The sequence below is a fragment of the Miniopterus schreibersii genome, assembly GCF_964146895.1.
Source record: "Miniopterus schreibersii genome assembly, chromosome: 12".
NCBI classification, from domain to species: domain Eukaryota; kingdom Metazoa; phylum Chordata; class Mammalia; order Chiroptera; family Miniopteridae; genus Miniopterus; species Miniopterus schreibersii.
Window position 1 is genome coordinate 38,039,162 of NC_138112.1, and position 15,291 is coordinate 38,054,452.

A 15,291-nucleotide genomic window follows, 5' to 3' on the forward strand; every position below is an offset into this window, starting at 1 on the left:
ACTAACTGAAAACATGGACTAACATTCCATTTTCTATAATGTGCAGCAGGGCACTTCCATGGCACTCTTAGAAGGGTACTGGTTATAAGATTAATGGATTTATTTTATTTATTTATTTATTTAAAATATTTTTTTTATTGATTTCAGAGAGAGGAAAAGAGAGGGAGAGAGAGAGAGATAGAAACATCAATGCTGAGAATCATTGATCAGCTGCCTCTTGCAATCCCTCTACTGGGGATGAAGCCTGCAACTTAGGCATGTGCCCTGACCAAGAATGGGACCATGACCTCCTGGTTCATAAGACAATGCTCAACTACTTAGCCACATTGGCCAGGCTGGATTTGTTTTTGTATTCCATTGTCACTCCAAAAGATTTTTAAAAGCAGGTAGACTAAATTGTGTTGCTCACAGGGAATAAGACTCAGCACTTTTCCATTTCTCAAAAGAATTGCATCATAGCCTTGCCCAACTGCTGATACTATATTTGTCTCATTGCAAATGATGTGTTTATAACTGCATGCTTTTAACTACACTGTTTATAACTATACCACTGGGTAGGTAAATACACATAAGAAGGCTGGAGAATTAAACTTGTGAGTATATGTTCTCATAGGTCCTTCTAGGATCTAGATAGAGAACTATTTCAAAAGGATTTAAAGGGAGTGTGGGGAAATAGAACATTATAATTATTCATAAGGAGTGACTCTGAGCAGAAATACTTATAGAGAAATAATAATTCAGTTGTTAAAAGTTGATCAAGGACATGAGTACCTCTTGGACTAATGAGCATTTTTCACTTTTATTTTCTTCTCTTATCCATAACGAAGCTCTTCAGATCTTTATTAAAGCAGGTAAAGGACAAAAGGTGATAAGCAAGGAAAAGTATAAGAAAAATTATAGGATATAATTTTTTAAAATTCTAAGGTATATTTTCATATGAGTGATAATAAGTTTACAGTGGGGTTAAGGTAAAAGTAGCCAAAGAAATAATGTTGATATTACATACTATAATGTGTCTCATCTATGCTAAGCATTTAGTCACTAAATGTATGTCTAGGTTTGAAGGATTGTTAGGTTATTCATTTTTTTAAGAAATGAGAATTATTTCTCATGTAAAATTACACACAGTAATAGATCTCGTTATAGCTGTCCTGACCTACTGAGATATATTGGCTGCATGATTAGTGAAGCTAAGTTAAATCAGAATATTAGAACATCAGGCAAAAATAAGTTTTTAAAATACTTCTCACTGAAGTAGAAGAACTTCCCATCCAGCCAAAGCCATTTCACAATGAGGCCACCCACCATGTAGCATAAGTAGAAAGAGAAACATACTGGCCTTGCCTAAATTGGACTGATAGAGCTAAAAATGAGAATAAGAGCGAGAGCAAGAGCCAGAGAGAGAGAGAGAGACACTGGCCTGGTAGCTCAGTTGGTTGGAGTGTAGTTCCCTTATGCCAAGGTTTTGGGTTTAATACCCAGTCAGGGCAAATATAAGAATCTCCCAATGAATGCATAAATAAGTAGTAAAACAAATTAAGGTTTCTTTCTCTTTCTCTCCTGTTCCTCATTCTCTAAAATCAAACAATATATTAAAAACATTTTAAAAATAAGAGAGAGAGTGAGACAGAGACAAAGACAGACAGAATAAAGTGACTTATTGAGGGACAGAGACTTAAGGAGGGATTACCAAAGGTAAAAACTGACTCCCATAAAACTAACATTTTTCCCAATTTGAACAATCCTATGAGTCATTTTACATCTTCAGTTTGTTGGCAAGTTAAGTATATATAAACTGGAATTAAGGGCTGGGGTTACCTTTCCAAACATGCCAGGGTACATATTGCCTACTCTATGGGTAAACAAATCAGGGGGAAAGGGAAGAGAGTGACTGCCAACAACGAGAAAAGTGAGTTTAACTAAAAGAAATTTCAAATCTAATTTATTTCTTTTTCATAAGGTGGAACTGTTTAAATGGCAATTGGTTACATGAATTCTGTCATCAAATTAGATTTATGGAAAGGCAAAATTTATTTACTCTTTGTCAGCGATCAGTGTAATTGTGGGATTTGGCAATATTGCCTGGAAAAGGCATCTAGAATAGGAAGAAAGAGAATCATGGAGATGAAGGTAGTTGTCCAAAGAATTTATGGTGTTAACAGTGTACAGGGAATTGAACAAAGGAAAAAAGGGAAGGTATTTAAGGCATAAGGAACAACAGGAGTGGAGTGTGATTAAATATATGTTTATATTTAAGGAGAGAAAATGTCATGAGCTACACAGCTATCAAATGAGAAGAGTTCATAAAAAGTTAATTGTGTTTAGTTAATAGATCATTTTTATTTTCCCCCAGAAATATGAACTTGGAGTTGTAGATGGAAACAAGCTATCAGTTAAAGTGGTTTTAAATATGCTTAAATTGATTTAAAAAATACAAGTCGGAGTTTATTGATGTCAGGCTTGTAGCTATAAATAAGATTAGAAATAGAGATTATTGCCAGGAGGAAATCAAATGCTTTTGCTATAACAAAATATGTCAAAATCTGAAGTAGCCAATGTCCTATGCCATGAATAATAAGAGAGAAAATCATATAAACCTAGGAAGAAGGGATAATGGTTTTGAATACAAAAAAACATAATGTGACTACAATATACTGGAAATAAAAATGAGATAATTGTGCGAATTCAAGGTTATGATAAGTAATTTATGTATGAGTAGTATCTGTTGTACAAATTTTCATAAAGTTCATGTTATAGTCCTGTGAAGAGATAATCAATGTGAAACATGAATGAAAGCTTTTATTCATGGAGATTAACACAATAAAACAGAACACCTATTTTCCTCATCCTGATCATTAAAAGGGGGGGGGGGGAGCATCTGTAATACTTTCAACAATAAAAATAAATTTTAAAAAAGGTAGTAAGTACACTGGTGTTCTTACTAGGGCAGAAAAATAAAATCCAAGTACAGAAACGTTTGTCTCTTTTAACTTGCTTTCTCTGTTCTAATTACAAAAAATACTATATCTTTTTATTTACCTTTTCATGTTATAAAAATTTAGAGGAATGTAATTTAAAAGCCAATAATCTCATTTGTCAAGTTAAATTCTATATACTGCCAAGAGAGAAAAAACCTTAAAAATATTTTGGGATGATATATCAACACCAATCCAGAAGAAACAAAAATGTTAGAAGAATTGAGTTAGATAGGGATATTGATCAATAACTTTCTCTGGGGAGAAATACAGGATAGATGAGTTTTAAGCATTGATGGTGAGAAAGTGACTTACCTGGATGGAATTATACAAAGGAATGTTGCATGATTGAAGAGGTAATGATGGTGACATAAGATTACTGGCCTCATATTCATGATAATTATAAGGGTGTGAGAATGAATGACAGATACATAGAATGATTGGCATGTTCCTAATCAGCAAGGATGAGTGGTGAATTTAAAAACAAATCAAATAAGCAAACAAAAAAGACCCTTTAGATTTAAGGCCTTTAAGCCAAATCTAATGAACTAAATAAACTGACAGACAAAATAGAAACAGAGGCATGGATACATGGAACAGACTGACAACTGCCGGAAGGGCGGGCTTTTGGGAGACTGGATGAAAGAAAGAGAAGGGATTAGGAACCCCCCCCCCCCCGCATTTATACAGCACATAGACACAGACAACAATGTGGTGATAGCCAGAGGGAAAGGGGGTGGGCAGTAGGTGGAAGTGGGCAAAGGGGGGCAAAATGGGGACAGAAAGAGATTTTGGTTGAAGCAATGAGCGCACAATGCAGTGTGCAGATGATGTTTTGTGTTGTGCAACTGAAACTTGTTTGGTTTTATAAACCAATGTCCCCCCAAATTTAATTAAAACCCCCCCACAACCTTTAAGGACTAAGGGAGTTAGTAGGCTGCATTTTTGGCTAATTTACAATCGGAGCTTCATGATGCCTCTGAAACAAATTTTGCACAACCTACTGAAGGAAGAAACCAACAAAAGTAAAAAGTAAAACTCCATTCTGGGTAAAATTACAGTTCTATAGTCTATTTGGAAAAGCAGTCACTTAATAGGTTTATCTCTCTATTTTGTAAAAATTTGAGCTGACTCCCCAAATGTTTACTTCCTGATGAAATTCATAGCACAAAAGGTAACCAAGAGGTCAAAATAGACAGTTCTTAAATGAATCATATAAAGAATGTCAGGAGTTTGAGTCTTTTTTATGTATAAGATTCTCTGACACTAAGACCTAAAAATTCTCATCAGAGTGAAAATCAGCTTTTCCGTAGGTATTAAGTCATCTTCAGAATAAAACTTCAGGTGGCCTAACTCTTGCATGATGTGGTCACAGATAAATGGTTCTGTTAGAGGTAATAGAAAATACCTAAGAAAGTGAAGGGCAAGAAGACAGTTTCCCTAGAGACCAAACATTTTCATTCTCAGGCTAGAGAGAGAAAAGAATCTGTAAACATTACCCATAATTTAAATGAATCTTAGTGGAAAATTATTTTAAATCCTTGTGTGTTTATGTGTATAGTTGTGTGTATGTTTATTTGTGGGCTCTCAATTCTGTTCCACTGATCAACTTGTCTACTATCAATTCTGTACCACCACACTGCCTTGATTATTACTGAAGCCCTATAGTAAGTCAATTATAGTGTCAGTTCTTCCACTGTTCTTCATTGTGTGTTGGCTATTCTGAGTCTTTTCCTTTCCAAATAAACTAAAAAACAATGTGTACATCTACACAAAATAAGCTGCCTGGATTTGACTGGGATTACATTGCATCTATATATCAAGTTGGCAATAGTGACATCATAATGATACTGTTTTCCTCTCTAGAGCATAGAGATATTTAACTTTTTATTGTAATAATGTATTGCACAAATAGAGTGTGGTCTTTAAAGTGAGGGACACTAGCTTATGAATTTCTATTTGCCAGGTCAAGAGTATTGCTTGAAATAGTGAATGTTCCCCTTTTTTCTATTTTTATTTAATGTAGATTAAATGACAGCCTGTGAATGCTTCTTGAGTAAAATAAAAATTATTATATGAAATGCATATTAAGTTCCTAAACCTGTTATAAAGCCAAATTAATATTTTTCAACACAAATGCACATGCAACATTAGTTGTGAGTGGGTAATCTTGGCATATGACTGGTGCATGTATTTGTATACTCGTGTGTGTGTATGTGAGTGAGAGACAGACAAAGAGATAATAAATTTTGCATGCTTATATATGCATCCCAGGACTTACATCACCAGTAAACATAGATGCTCGACAAAATGCCCTTTAAAGTCACATTCAACTTCTGATTCTAAAAATTTCTATAAATCTAGTTGAGAATAGAAGCTGAAGATAGACAGCACACACTGCCACCTTAGACGAGAAGCTCGAAACCAGGGCGCTCTAAGCCATCATGCTCAAGCTCAATGGCACAGTCTTCATGCCCTCGGTGCTGACTCTGATTGGGATCCCTGGTCTCGAGGCTGTTCAGTGCTGGATTGGCATTCCTTTCTGTGCCATGTACATCACTGCTCTGTTTGGGAATTCCCTGCTCCTGGTCATCATCAAATCTGAGCGCAGCCTCCATGAGCCCATGTATCTCTTCCTGGCAATGCTTGGAGCCACAGACATTGCTCTCAGTACCTGCATCCTGCCAAAAATGCTAGGAATATTCTGGTTCCACCTGCCGAACATAAACTTTGATGCCTGTCTCTTGCAGATGTGGCTTATCCACACCTTCCAGGCCATTGAATCAGGTATTCTGCTGGCCATGGCCCTGGACCGCTATGTGGCAATCTGTGATCCTCTGAGACATGCCACCATTTTTACCCACCGACTTCTCACTCAGCTTGGGGTTGGGGTGACACTCAGGGGAACCCTCCTTGCAACTCCATGTCTCATCCTCATCAAATGCCGGCTGAAATATTACAGGACCACTGTGGTCTCCCATTCATACTGTGAGCACATGGCCATTGTGAAGTTGGCAGCAGAAGATATTCGAATCAACAAGATCTACGGGCTGTTTGTGGCCTTCAGTATACTTGGCTTTGACATAATCTTCATCACACTGTCCTACATTCGAATATTTATAACTGTCTTCAGTCTGCCTCAAAAGGAAGCCAGGCTCAAGGCCTTTAACACCTGCATTGCCCACATTTGTGTCTTCCTTGAGTTTTATCTCCTGGCTTTCTTCTCCTTCTTCACACACAGGTTTGGCTTCCATATTCCACCTTACATTCATATTCTTCTGTCCAACCTTTACCTGCTTGTCCCGCCTTTGCTCAATCCCATTGTGTATGGTGTGAAGACCAAAGAGATTCGAGATCGAGTGTCCAAGATTTTCCACTGTAAGGATGCTTCTTGATTTCTTATTTCTTAATTTATATCATATAACAAAACATCACTCAGAGAATCCACTGTTCTTACCAGCATTCAGAATTTGTTTTCTCAAATTCATTATGTGCTAAAATATTGAATTAAAATTTTCCATTCAAGACACTAAAGTTCTAAATGCCATTTCAACAATTTTAGTTTTTATGGATATGGAATTAATTCATCAATAGATGACATAAAAGACAGAATCATGAACACTTACTTGTTCTTTGTTCAGACAGTGAAGTTCTTTCCTCAATCTTTCAGTGAGGAAAGGTTTTTAAAAACACACTTAAATGTAAGTTGTTATCCTGTGATTGAAAATATTAAGTTTGTGGTGTTCTTTAGAAATAGAATAAATTCAGTTTGAAGCTGAGAATTCCAATGATAATGAACCAACTTCATTCGTTTTGTTTTTATTGCAGTAATTGCCTTTCTCTTTTTCCTCATCAGTTTTAAATTTTTCATCACCATTCAAGTCTTCAGTTATTTTCTGTCTTATGATATCTGTGTACTAAGAAATTTCAGATGTTCAATTTTCCACTGAAATGAAAATATTAGCATGTATTTATTTTTAGAACAGATTTAGATTTATAGAAATTTGAATATTATAGTACTGAGGGTTCCCATCGACCCCCACACCCAGTTTTGTTGTATTATTATCTTAGTGTAATATATTTGTTACATTTAGGGAACCAATATTTATATGTTATAATTAACTAAAGTACATATTTTATTCAAATTTCTTAATTTTTACCAGATTTCCTTTTTTATTTTTGTCCCAAGATCTCATTCAGGATGCCACATTGCATTTAGTTGTCACATCTCCTCAAGTTACTTGTGATGAGAAAAAACAACTTTTGAGTAAAACAACTTTTGTTTTTCTGAGTTGCTGGCAATTTTCAGTGGTATGCTCACACCCTGAGCCTGGACATTTAGATTATGACTTGAGTTTAGGATTCCAGCCATAAATTCCCACTTTGGTTTTCCTGGGGCACCTTTGAAAATAATCATTAGAGTTAAGCCCAGGGAAGTTAGTGACCTCCATCCCAACCACCTTATAAGTAAGATGTACTTGCTACCCTGCTCTGTATCTCCTCTTGGCTTGTGACCTGGGACAGAGGCCTGCCCTTCCCCCAGCTTATTGTACCCCCCACCTCATCTTCTGGGATCTTTAAGTGATGGATGTTTGTGACTCTACTTCCATTTTTGTGGGTATATTTGCATGTGGATATGCAGTTGTTTCGGCATTATTTGTTGAAAATACTAATGTTTCTCCATAAATTGTCTTTGCTCCTTTGTCAAAGATCAGTTAACTATTTGTGTGGGTGTATTTACTTCCCCAAAGTGGGAGCTCAGATGCTTAGGGAGCTACCTGCTGTCATGTGGGTGGCTTGTGCTTCTCATTCAAGAGGTCATATAATCTACACACGTTCTCAGTTTCATATACCAGAGAGGGCTTCTCAATTCACTTCACTTGGCTGTAAATTTCTGAGACTTTCCTTGTTTCTAATGACCTTGACAATATCAAAGAGTACTAATTGGGTAGTCATAGGAAATCCTTCTATTAAAATTCATCTGATGTTATTTTTATTAGAATGGAATTACGTGTTTTGAGAGGAAGATCATAGATGTTAAAGTGCCATTTTGATTTCATCAAGTGTACATAAAATCAGCACGATCTATTCACCATTTATGTTGACCTTAATTGTTTGTCTGAGCTAGTGTTCTTCAGATTTTTCCACTTGAAAGTTATTGTTTTTTTAATTCCCATTTCCATATTGTACTTTTTGGAGTGAAGTAATTACATGCAGCCCACAGTTGTGTTCCACCTCCTTTGAGGAGTAGCTACATAATTTAGTAAATTTGGAATTCTTCTACATGACAGATTGGTTTATTCTTCTTATTTATTAATTCATTCAATTAATTTATTTGTATCAGTGTGAGTTTATGAGTATTTTTATTATAATTTAGGTCATAATCCAATGTTACTGTATTTTTTGCTCAAGTTGTTCCAATTTGACCATTGTGAGCTTCATTTTCTCTCTGATATATACTACATTGTAGTGTGTGTGTATGTGTGTGTCTGTGTGTGTGTGTGTGCAGCACTTACCTTATGGCATTAAAAAGTATTCCAGGCTCATCTTGGATATTTCCTGAACTGGGCTGTAGGTATGCTTGTTGCTACCTGTCTGTCTTTCTTTTTTGTTCTCTCAACTGACAGAGCAAGGCATTTTGTGTGTATGCTAACCTATGTATGTGCTAACCTATTATATAAACATATCAATAAATATTACTATATGTAACCCTTTGTATCTAAATTAAGCTAATTTTCAGTGCTTACTAATATCTGCCACTTTAATTTGTTATCATCTGAATTGTTCTGGACTCTTCTTGTTTATCAGTAAATTTCCCCTCCAACAGTGAAACATCTACCTTCAACCATCTGTTACCTTATTTATTTAACTGGTAATTTCCAGTGTAAAACCCTGTAGGATATGTTAGTCCTTGCCGGTGTGAGAAAAGCTCTATCAACTAGATTAAAAGGTTTACAGACAGCCTTTTTGCCTTAAGTGTTAACACTCTACTCATTTCCAAAGTTACTTAGGTCAGTGCCTTTTCCTACCATTCCCTTCAGTGAGGTTATTTCATTCATCTGACATACAATTAGACTTTTTTGTTACAGTCTGTATCCTTCTGGGAATCCTCCAACATCCTAAATAATTATATTTAATTTAAGATCCACTCTATGGTTTAAAGTTTTGTGTTTTTAAAAAATGCATAATGTCGTTTATTCACCATCAAAGTATCATACAAATAAGTTTTATCAGCTTAAAAATCATATGAACTTCACCTATTCATCTGTGGGCAAATGGTTTGTAAAGGAACAGAGTAAATACCTTAAGCATTTTTGATCATGTGATCTTTGTCTTAATTGCCACTACAGCAGGTCCTCAAATAATGTCTTTTCTTTCAATGTCATGTTCTTATAACATTGATGAGGTGACACAGAAACTTAACTCTTGTTTATATCAATTAGCCTAAGGTTAAAATTGGTTTCACTATATGTTGTTTCTGTTAAAGTTTCAGAACCTATTGGCAATGTTAAATGAGGATTTACTGTATGGGGCCAAAGCTTCCATAGACAACAGATAGATTAGTGGATACGGTGGCACTCCAATTAGGTTTTATTCACAGAAGGAAACAGCAAGGTGGATTTGTCCTGTGTGCTATAGATTGTCCCATGGACTGACATATTCATATTCTGTGTGACTGATCAAGAGTAACATTACACTCTATGGGTGTAAAATACAGTGTAGCCATTTAGTAAAATAAATCAAGTTCAGGTTTTGAACTTGATTTATTACCTGTACCCAAGGTTATTCATTGTGTATAAGATTGTGTGGGTATTTTCAGCATTCCTGTTACGCTGTCCTGTATTTCTCAAGGTGACTAATGCCCTTCATAGTGTCACCAACCGTATGTTTCCTTATTGAATGTCTCTGCTGCTTTTCTAATTATAGTTTTTCTTTGAAGCTTTAATCTCCTTTTATTTTTATAATATTACTGACTTTGGGATGTATTTTCACTTTTCTTACTATGTCTACTTACTTCCATTCTGATGTGACCTCTACTTGGAAACCCTGGTAATATTACTATCATTCTTTAATACTCAACTCAGCTTTTTCTTGGCATCTCCTTAAACAGGTTTTAATTAGATTTTTTCCTCAGACACAGTATTATTTTTGGTGTCCCATAATCATCTACACAATTTTTAAACTACACTATATTAAATAGTATCTTTTTCTATGTTATCCAGAACAGATGCCAGATTGTTTTTCTTTTTACTTAATTAATTCATTTACCTTTCTTCCCCCTTTGTTTCTCATATATTTTATTTATTTATTTTATTTTTTAAATATATCTTTATTGATTTCAGAGAGAGGAAAGGAGAGGGAGAGAGACAGACAGAACCATCAATGATGAGAGAGTCATTAGGGATCAAGCCTGCAGCCCAGGCATGTGCCCTGATCGGGAATCGAACCTTGATCGCCTGGATCCTAGGTCGATGCTCAACTGCTGAGCCACTCCCAGCCGGGCTCTCATATATTTTAGAATATATCTGATATTTAATAAATACTCTAGGGCACTAACTGATTCTTTCTTACTGATTTCAGTGACTTGAGTTAGTCACTGAGATGAAATTTTGCAGAGTGATTTGAGTGAGTGAATAAGTGCAAAGCATTGACTTTGGGACACATTTAATACATAAATAGGATCTCTGGGTAGAGATAGCAAGTTGGGAGCTCATTTAGGCATTTGGAAAAATACTTTTGCTAATTGCTCTTCATATTTCCAATGCTTATTTTGGCACTGACACTGGTATGTATGGAAGAAGACTTTGTTGACCATTGCCATAATTGTGTTCCATTCATTAACTCACTTAATCCTTACTGTGACACTATAAAGTATAAACAACTATTTTCTACATTTACTCAATGATAAAACTCACAATTTGCAATCTTAAAAATAAAACTCACCCAGTTACTACTGATGGAAGCAATATTTGAACTTGAATTTTCTCTCCCTACAGCTCTAGCTCTAGTATATCTGAAAAAACCTCTCAAGATATACTGAGTAAATGAATGAATTACATTATTGTAAAAAAACACACTACTTGTAATATAAGACATATAAAAGTTAGTTGGATACATATGTAATCATCAATAAAAAAGAATATTTCTATAGCAAAAAAATAAATAAAAATCCAAAGTTTTGAGGAATTAATTTATTAAAAAACACACAAATGCTCAGTAAATATTTGAAAAATATTTATCAGCCTTGGTCAAAAATCATCAATTTGCAACTCAGTGAACTCTCATCCAATGAAATGAACTAAAAGTAAAAGGATGTATTGCACAGAGCATTTATAGATATGTCCAAAGTAGTTTCCCCTGTGCTCCATGCAAGATAAAATTAATATTATTAAGGAAAGAATTGTTTTCAGTTGGAACACTTAATGAATGTGACCAAAATTTTATATTCTCTAAAACTAAAGAGTTGGGGGGGGACAGTGTGTTGGTAAGTAGGATAGTGTGACACTGGAAATTTTACTCAAATTTGGAAATCATAGTTATAATGATAAAAGGCTGCATTGGTGGGACGTTTATCTAGTAAAATAGAAGCAATCCTTGAATATTATAATAGAATTTATCAGGTACAAGGGGTTTAAGGGAGACTAGAGAAAATCTACCACAATATCTAAAAAAGATCAGATGTAGGAGAATAAAATATAAAATATTTTTAAAAATAGGCTTTTATGTTATTAAGGTGAACAATAAAGGTACAACTTCCATCATGGTGGACAGTATCGCATGGGAAAGAGCATGTATTCTGAAGCCAGAGAACCTGGGCTCAAACTCTATGTTGCTACTTCCCTGTGCAACTTACATAACCTATCTGTCTCAGTCACTAATTGATATAGTGAGAATCTCACAGTATTGTTTTGTGGACTAAAGGAGTGAATACATATAAAGTGCTCAGTACACAGACAAATACACTGCAATTATTATTTAAAATTGTCATTATTACGAAAACAAATAAAAAGAAACTTGAAAATAATATTTGTTACTTGAGAATTTTTAAACAGAGCATCTAACAAATAGAAATGGGGGGAAAAAACAGATTTCATAAATTTCATTGTCCAATATATTGAGAAGCTTTAAATTGTGACAATAATTAGCCTAGTCATTCCACATTTCCATATATTAAAATATTATCAATAAATATAAAATATGAAATAATGTCAATAATAAATAACAACTGTCGCTAACAGTTATTGAAAGCGTCCAATGAGGAGGCATTCCTTTATTTCTAAAAGAACGAAAAAAATAAATGCATAATATCAAATATCTCTGCTAAAAGGCACAGCTAAATCAAGAAATAGCATGCTGGGCACAAGGTTGCAAGTATTGTTAATGAACCAGTGCTTCACGAAACAGATCCTACCAACGTGGGTTTGTATTTACATACTTCGTTTTTCAGAAATGCTCTTGTTTGGGAAGAAGAGACCTATCACTCGGTCACGAATCTGCTTAGTCTTGACACCATACACCAGGGGATTGACTGTAGGGGGCACCAGAAGGTACATACTTGCAAAAATTATATGGACGCTTGGAGGTACCTTCTTGCCAATGCGGTGAGTTAGGAAGCTAAACAGTGCAGGTGTGTAGGAGACAAGTATAGTGCAGACATGGGCAGCACAGGTGCCCAGGGCTTTAGAGCGGGCATTCTGGGAAGACAGCCGGAAGACTGCCCGGAGGATTTTGACATAGGACGCGGCTATGAATCCCAGGTCCAATACCATCACTGAAATGGCCACTGATATTCCATATGCCCTGTTAATGTGAGTGTTGGCACTGGCTAGCTTCACCACAGCCATGTGTTCACAATAGGCATGATTGATGACATTTCTGGTATAATATGGTAACCTCTTAATGAGAAGAGGACAGGGTAAGACCATAAGGGTAGCTCGGGTCACACTACCCAGACCCATTTTAATGACCATGGGTGTTGTCAGGATGGTTGTATAATGCAGTGGGATGCAAATAGCTACATAGCGGTCAAAGGCCATGGCAACTAGGAGGGCTGATTCAATTATGCAGAATGTGTGAATGAAATACATTTGTGCTAGGCAGATATTAAAGTCAAACATGTGAGCTTCAAACCAGAAGATACCAAGCATCTTGGGGGCTGTGGAAGAGGCAAGAGCCATGTCATTCATTGCCAGCATGCAAAGGAAGAAATACATAGGCTGGTGGAGGCTTGGCTCTAGTTTGATGGTGACAGTGATTACACTGTTCCCCAGCAGGGTCAGGACAAACAGTAGGCAGACAGGAATGCCAATCCAGCAGTGAAAATCTTGCAAACCAGGAATACCAACCAGGAAGAAAGATGAGATGTAGTGATATGTAGAATTGCCTGTCATGTTAAAACTCAGTAAGTTGCATCCTCAGATATAAAATAGCCAGTCAAATCCCTGATGGAGCAAAGCAATATGACAGAGTTACTCTTCTATGGCCCAGCAAATAGGGAATCCAGACACAGTTTAATAGCCTACCTAAAGGGCTGACTCTTTTCCTAAACTTCTGTCAATAATCAGGTATATCACTTCGCCATTCTTAGGTTCAGCATCTTTACCTGCAAATGAGAAGACTGAGTTCACTTATTTTAGATATTTTTTCCTAAGTTTTGAAATTTTATTCAATTCTACACTGTAGTTTTTATTTTCTATTAGAGGATCAATTGGTAATATAAATAGCCTCATTATTGTGTGAAAGCCAGTATGGATTCTGTGATATAAACAGTTTTAGAGAAAAAAAACAAGTTTTCTTTTCAAGGAAATTGATATCAAGTGTGGATACACATGCATAAACACACACAATAATTTACAGCTCTTTCAAAAAACAATCATTATTTTAATAATACTCTTATCCATAGTGAGCATAACAGAACAATCAGGAATTCAGAATAATATCTCCTAACCCAAAAACATAGAACAAACTTATAAAAATTAATGCCAATAAATGCCTTGTTGTCAGTCAAGGGCAAATTTGTCCCTAGTTTCAATGAACTCCTTTAGAAGATCTGAAGATGGAAAGCATAATACAAGGATATAAACAGAAAAAAAAGGAATATTTTATTTCTTCATGCTGTCAAATGATTTAAAGTTGCTGCAGATAAGGACATTAGTTGCTGATAAGCCTAGTCTATTTTCTGCAAAGCCATGACTCCCTGCTGCAGACAGCCCTCCTTCGGTTTCTGGCATCCTTCCTGTCTAATGATAGTGAAGGGCAAAGCAAGTGCAATTCAGTCCTACTGATCTCAGCAGCAGTAGTTTCTTGAGACTCTTGCTCTCACCACTTTCTTTAGTTTTGATAACTAAACACTATTGTTCTTTCTAGCATCCAGTTTCTTCCTAGCATCATAATTCTGGCATATGCCCTTCACTCTTAACAGGGTTTTAAATTTATAATTGCTCCCAAGATCTCAATTCATGGTCCTGAGTGCCACTGTTGTGAAAACTCAAGATATACTGATAAATATTCCTAATGGAAATGATTCCTTGTATAGATGTCTAAAACTAAATAATATGAATGTGTGTGGGGGGGGGGCAGTCTTGTTATGGTATCCATATTCTACTATCAAACATATGCTACTCTGGGCCTATGTGAGTATGAGGTGTTTCCTTGTAAGGAGTTTAAAAATGTTAAATGAGTCATAATATAATTCAGAAAAATTCAGAACTTAAGTTTAGCTACAATAAAGAAACTTAGTGTTGTAGAAATTACTACATAAGAGATGAAGTTTATAACACAAGACAAAGGTAGGAATTTAAGACAAAATCTGCAAATAGTGACCATTCAAAGTATGAAAAGTTTTTAAGTATTATCAAACTCCTGTTTGCAAATACTCAAATGATTGTTTCCACTTGGAAACTTGGTTGGCCAAGTTCTGCTCTTATGTTTGCTTCTCGGAGAATCAAACACACAAAAGGCTAACCCACCTTGAAATATTAATATAACATAATATAAAAGTTTTAGGTAGGGAGCATTACTTATGATTACAAACAAACATAATCACTCAATAAATATGTGTAAATATTTTTAAATCATCTCTTAGTTTTTAATAAATTTACTTACAAGACGGTAACATGTTATCTATATCAAGAGAAAAGAAATACTTACAAGATCATAATATGTCATCTGTGACAAGATAAAAGGAGTAAAGTGACTTCTCCTTAATGTGGGAAACTTCCTGTCAGAGCCCTAGAATGTGGCACACAGAGGAAATTACAGAGAACTACCCCCAAATACAGTGACCCTTCCCACCTCAAAAATCTTCTCTGTTTTC

At 35.4% G+C, this 15,291-nt stretch overlaps 3 protein-coding genes across 3 annotated transcripts in view; 1 reads left to right on the forward strand and 2 right to left on the reverse strand.

Moving 5' to 3' along the window:
* The window catches only part of LOC308565024 (olfactory receptor 51B5-like), a gene marked incomplete at both ends in the record, with an annotated part of 340,544 nt that overhangs the window by 232,802 nt on the left and 92,451 nt on the right, over nucleotides 1-15,291 (reverse strand). The gene's annotated exons all lie outside the window — the stretch shown is intronic.
* LOC308565138 (olfactory receptor 52A5-like) lies at nucleotides 5,420-6,370 on the forward strand (the record flags this gene model as incomplete). The annotated part of the gene is made up of 1 exon (XM_081153952.1): nucleotides 5,420-6,370. One exon carries the CDS (start codon nucleotides 5,420-5,422, stop codon nucleotides 6,368-6,370), a length of 951 nt encoding a protein of 316 aa, XP_081010078.1.
* LOC308564898 (olfactory receptor 52P1-like) lies at nucleotides 12,404-13,366 on the reverse strand (the record flags this gene model as incomplete). Its single annotated transcript, XM_081153643.1, has 1 exon — nucleotides 12,404-13,366. The coding sequence occupies one exon, from the start codon at nucleotides 13,364-13,366 to the stop codon at nucleotides 12,404-12,406; it is 963 nt and encodes a 320-aa protein (XP_081009769.1).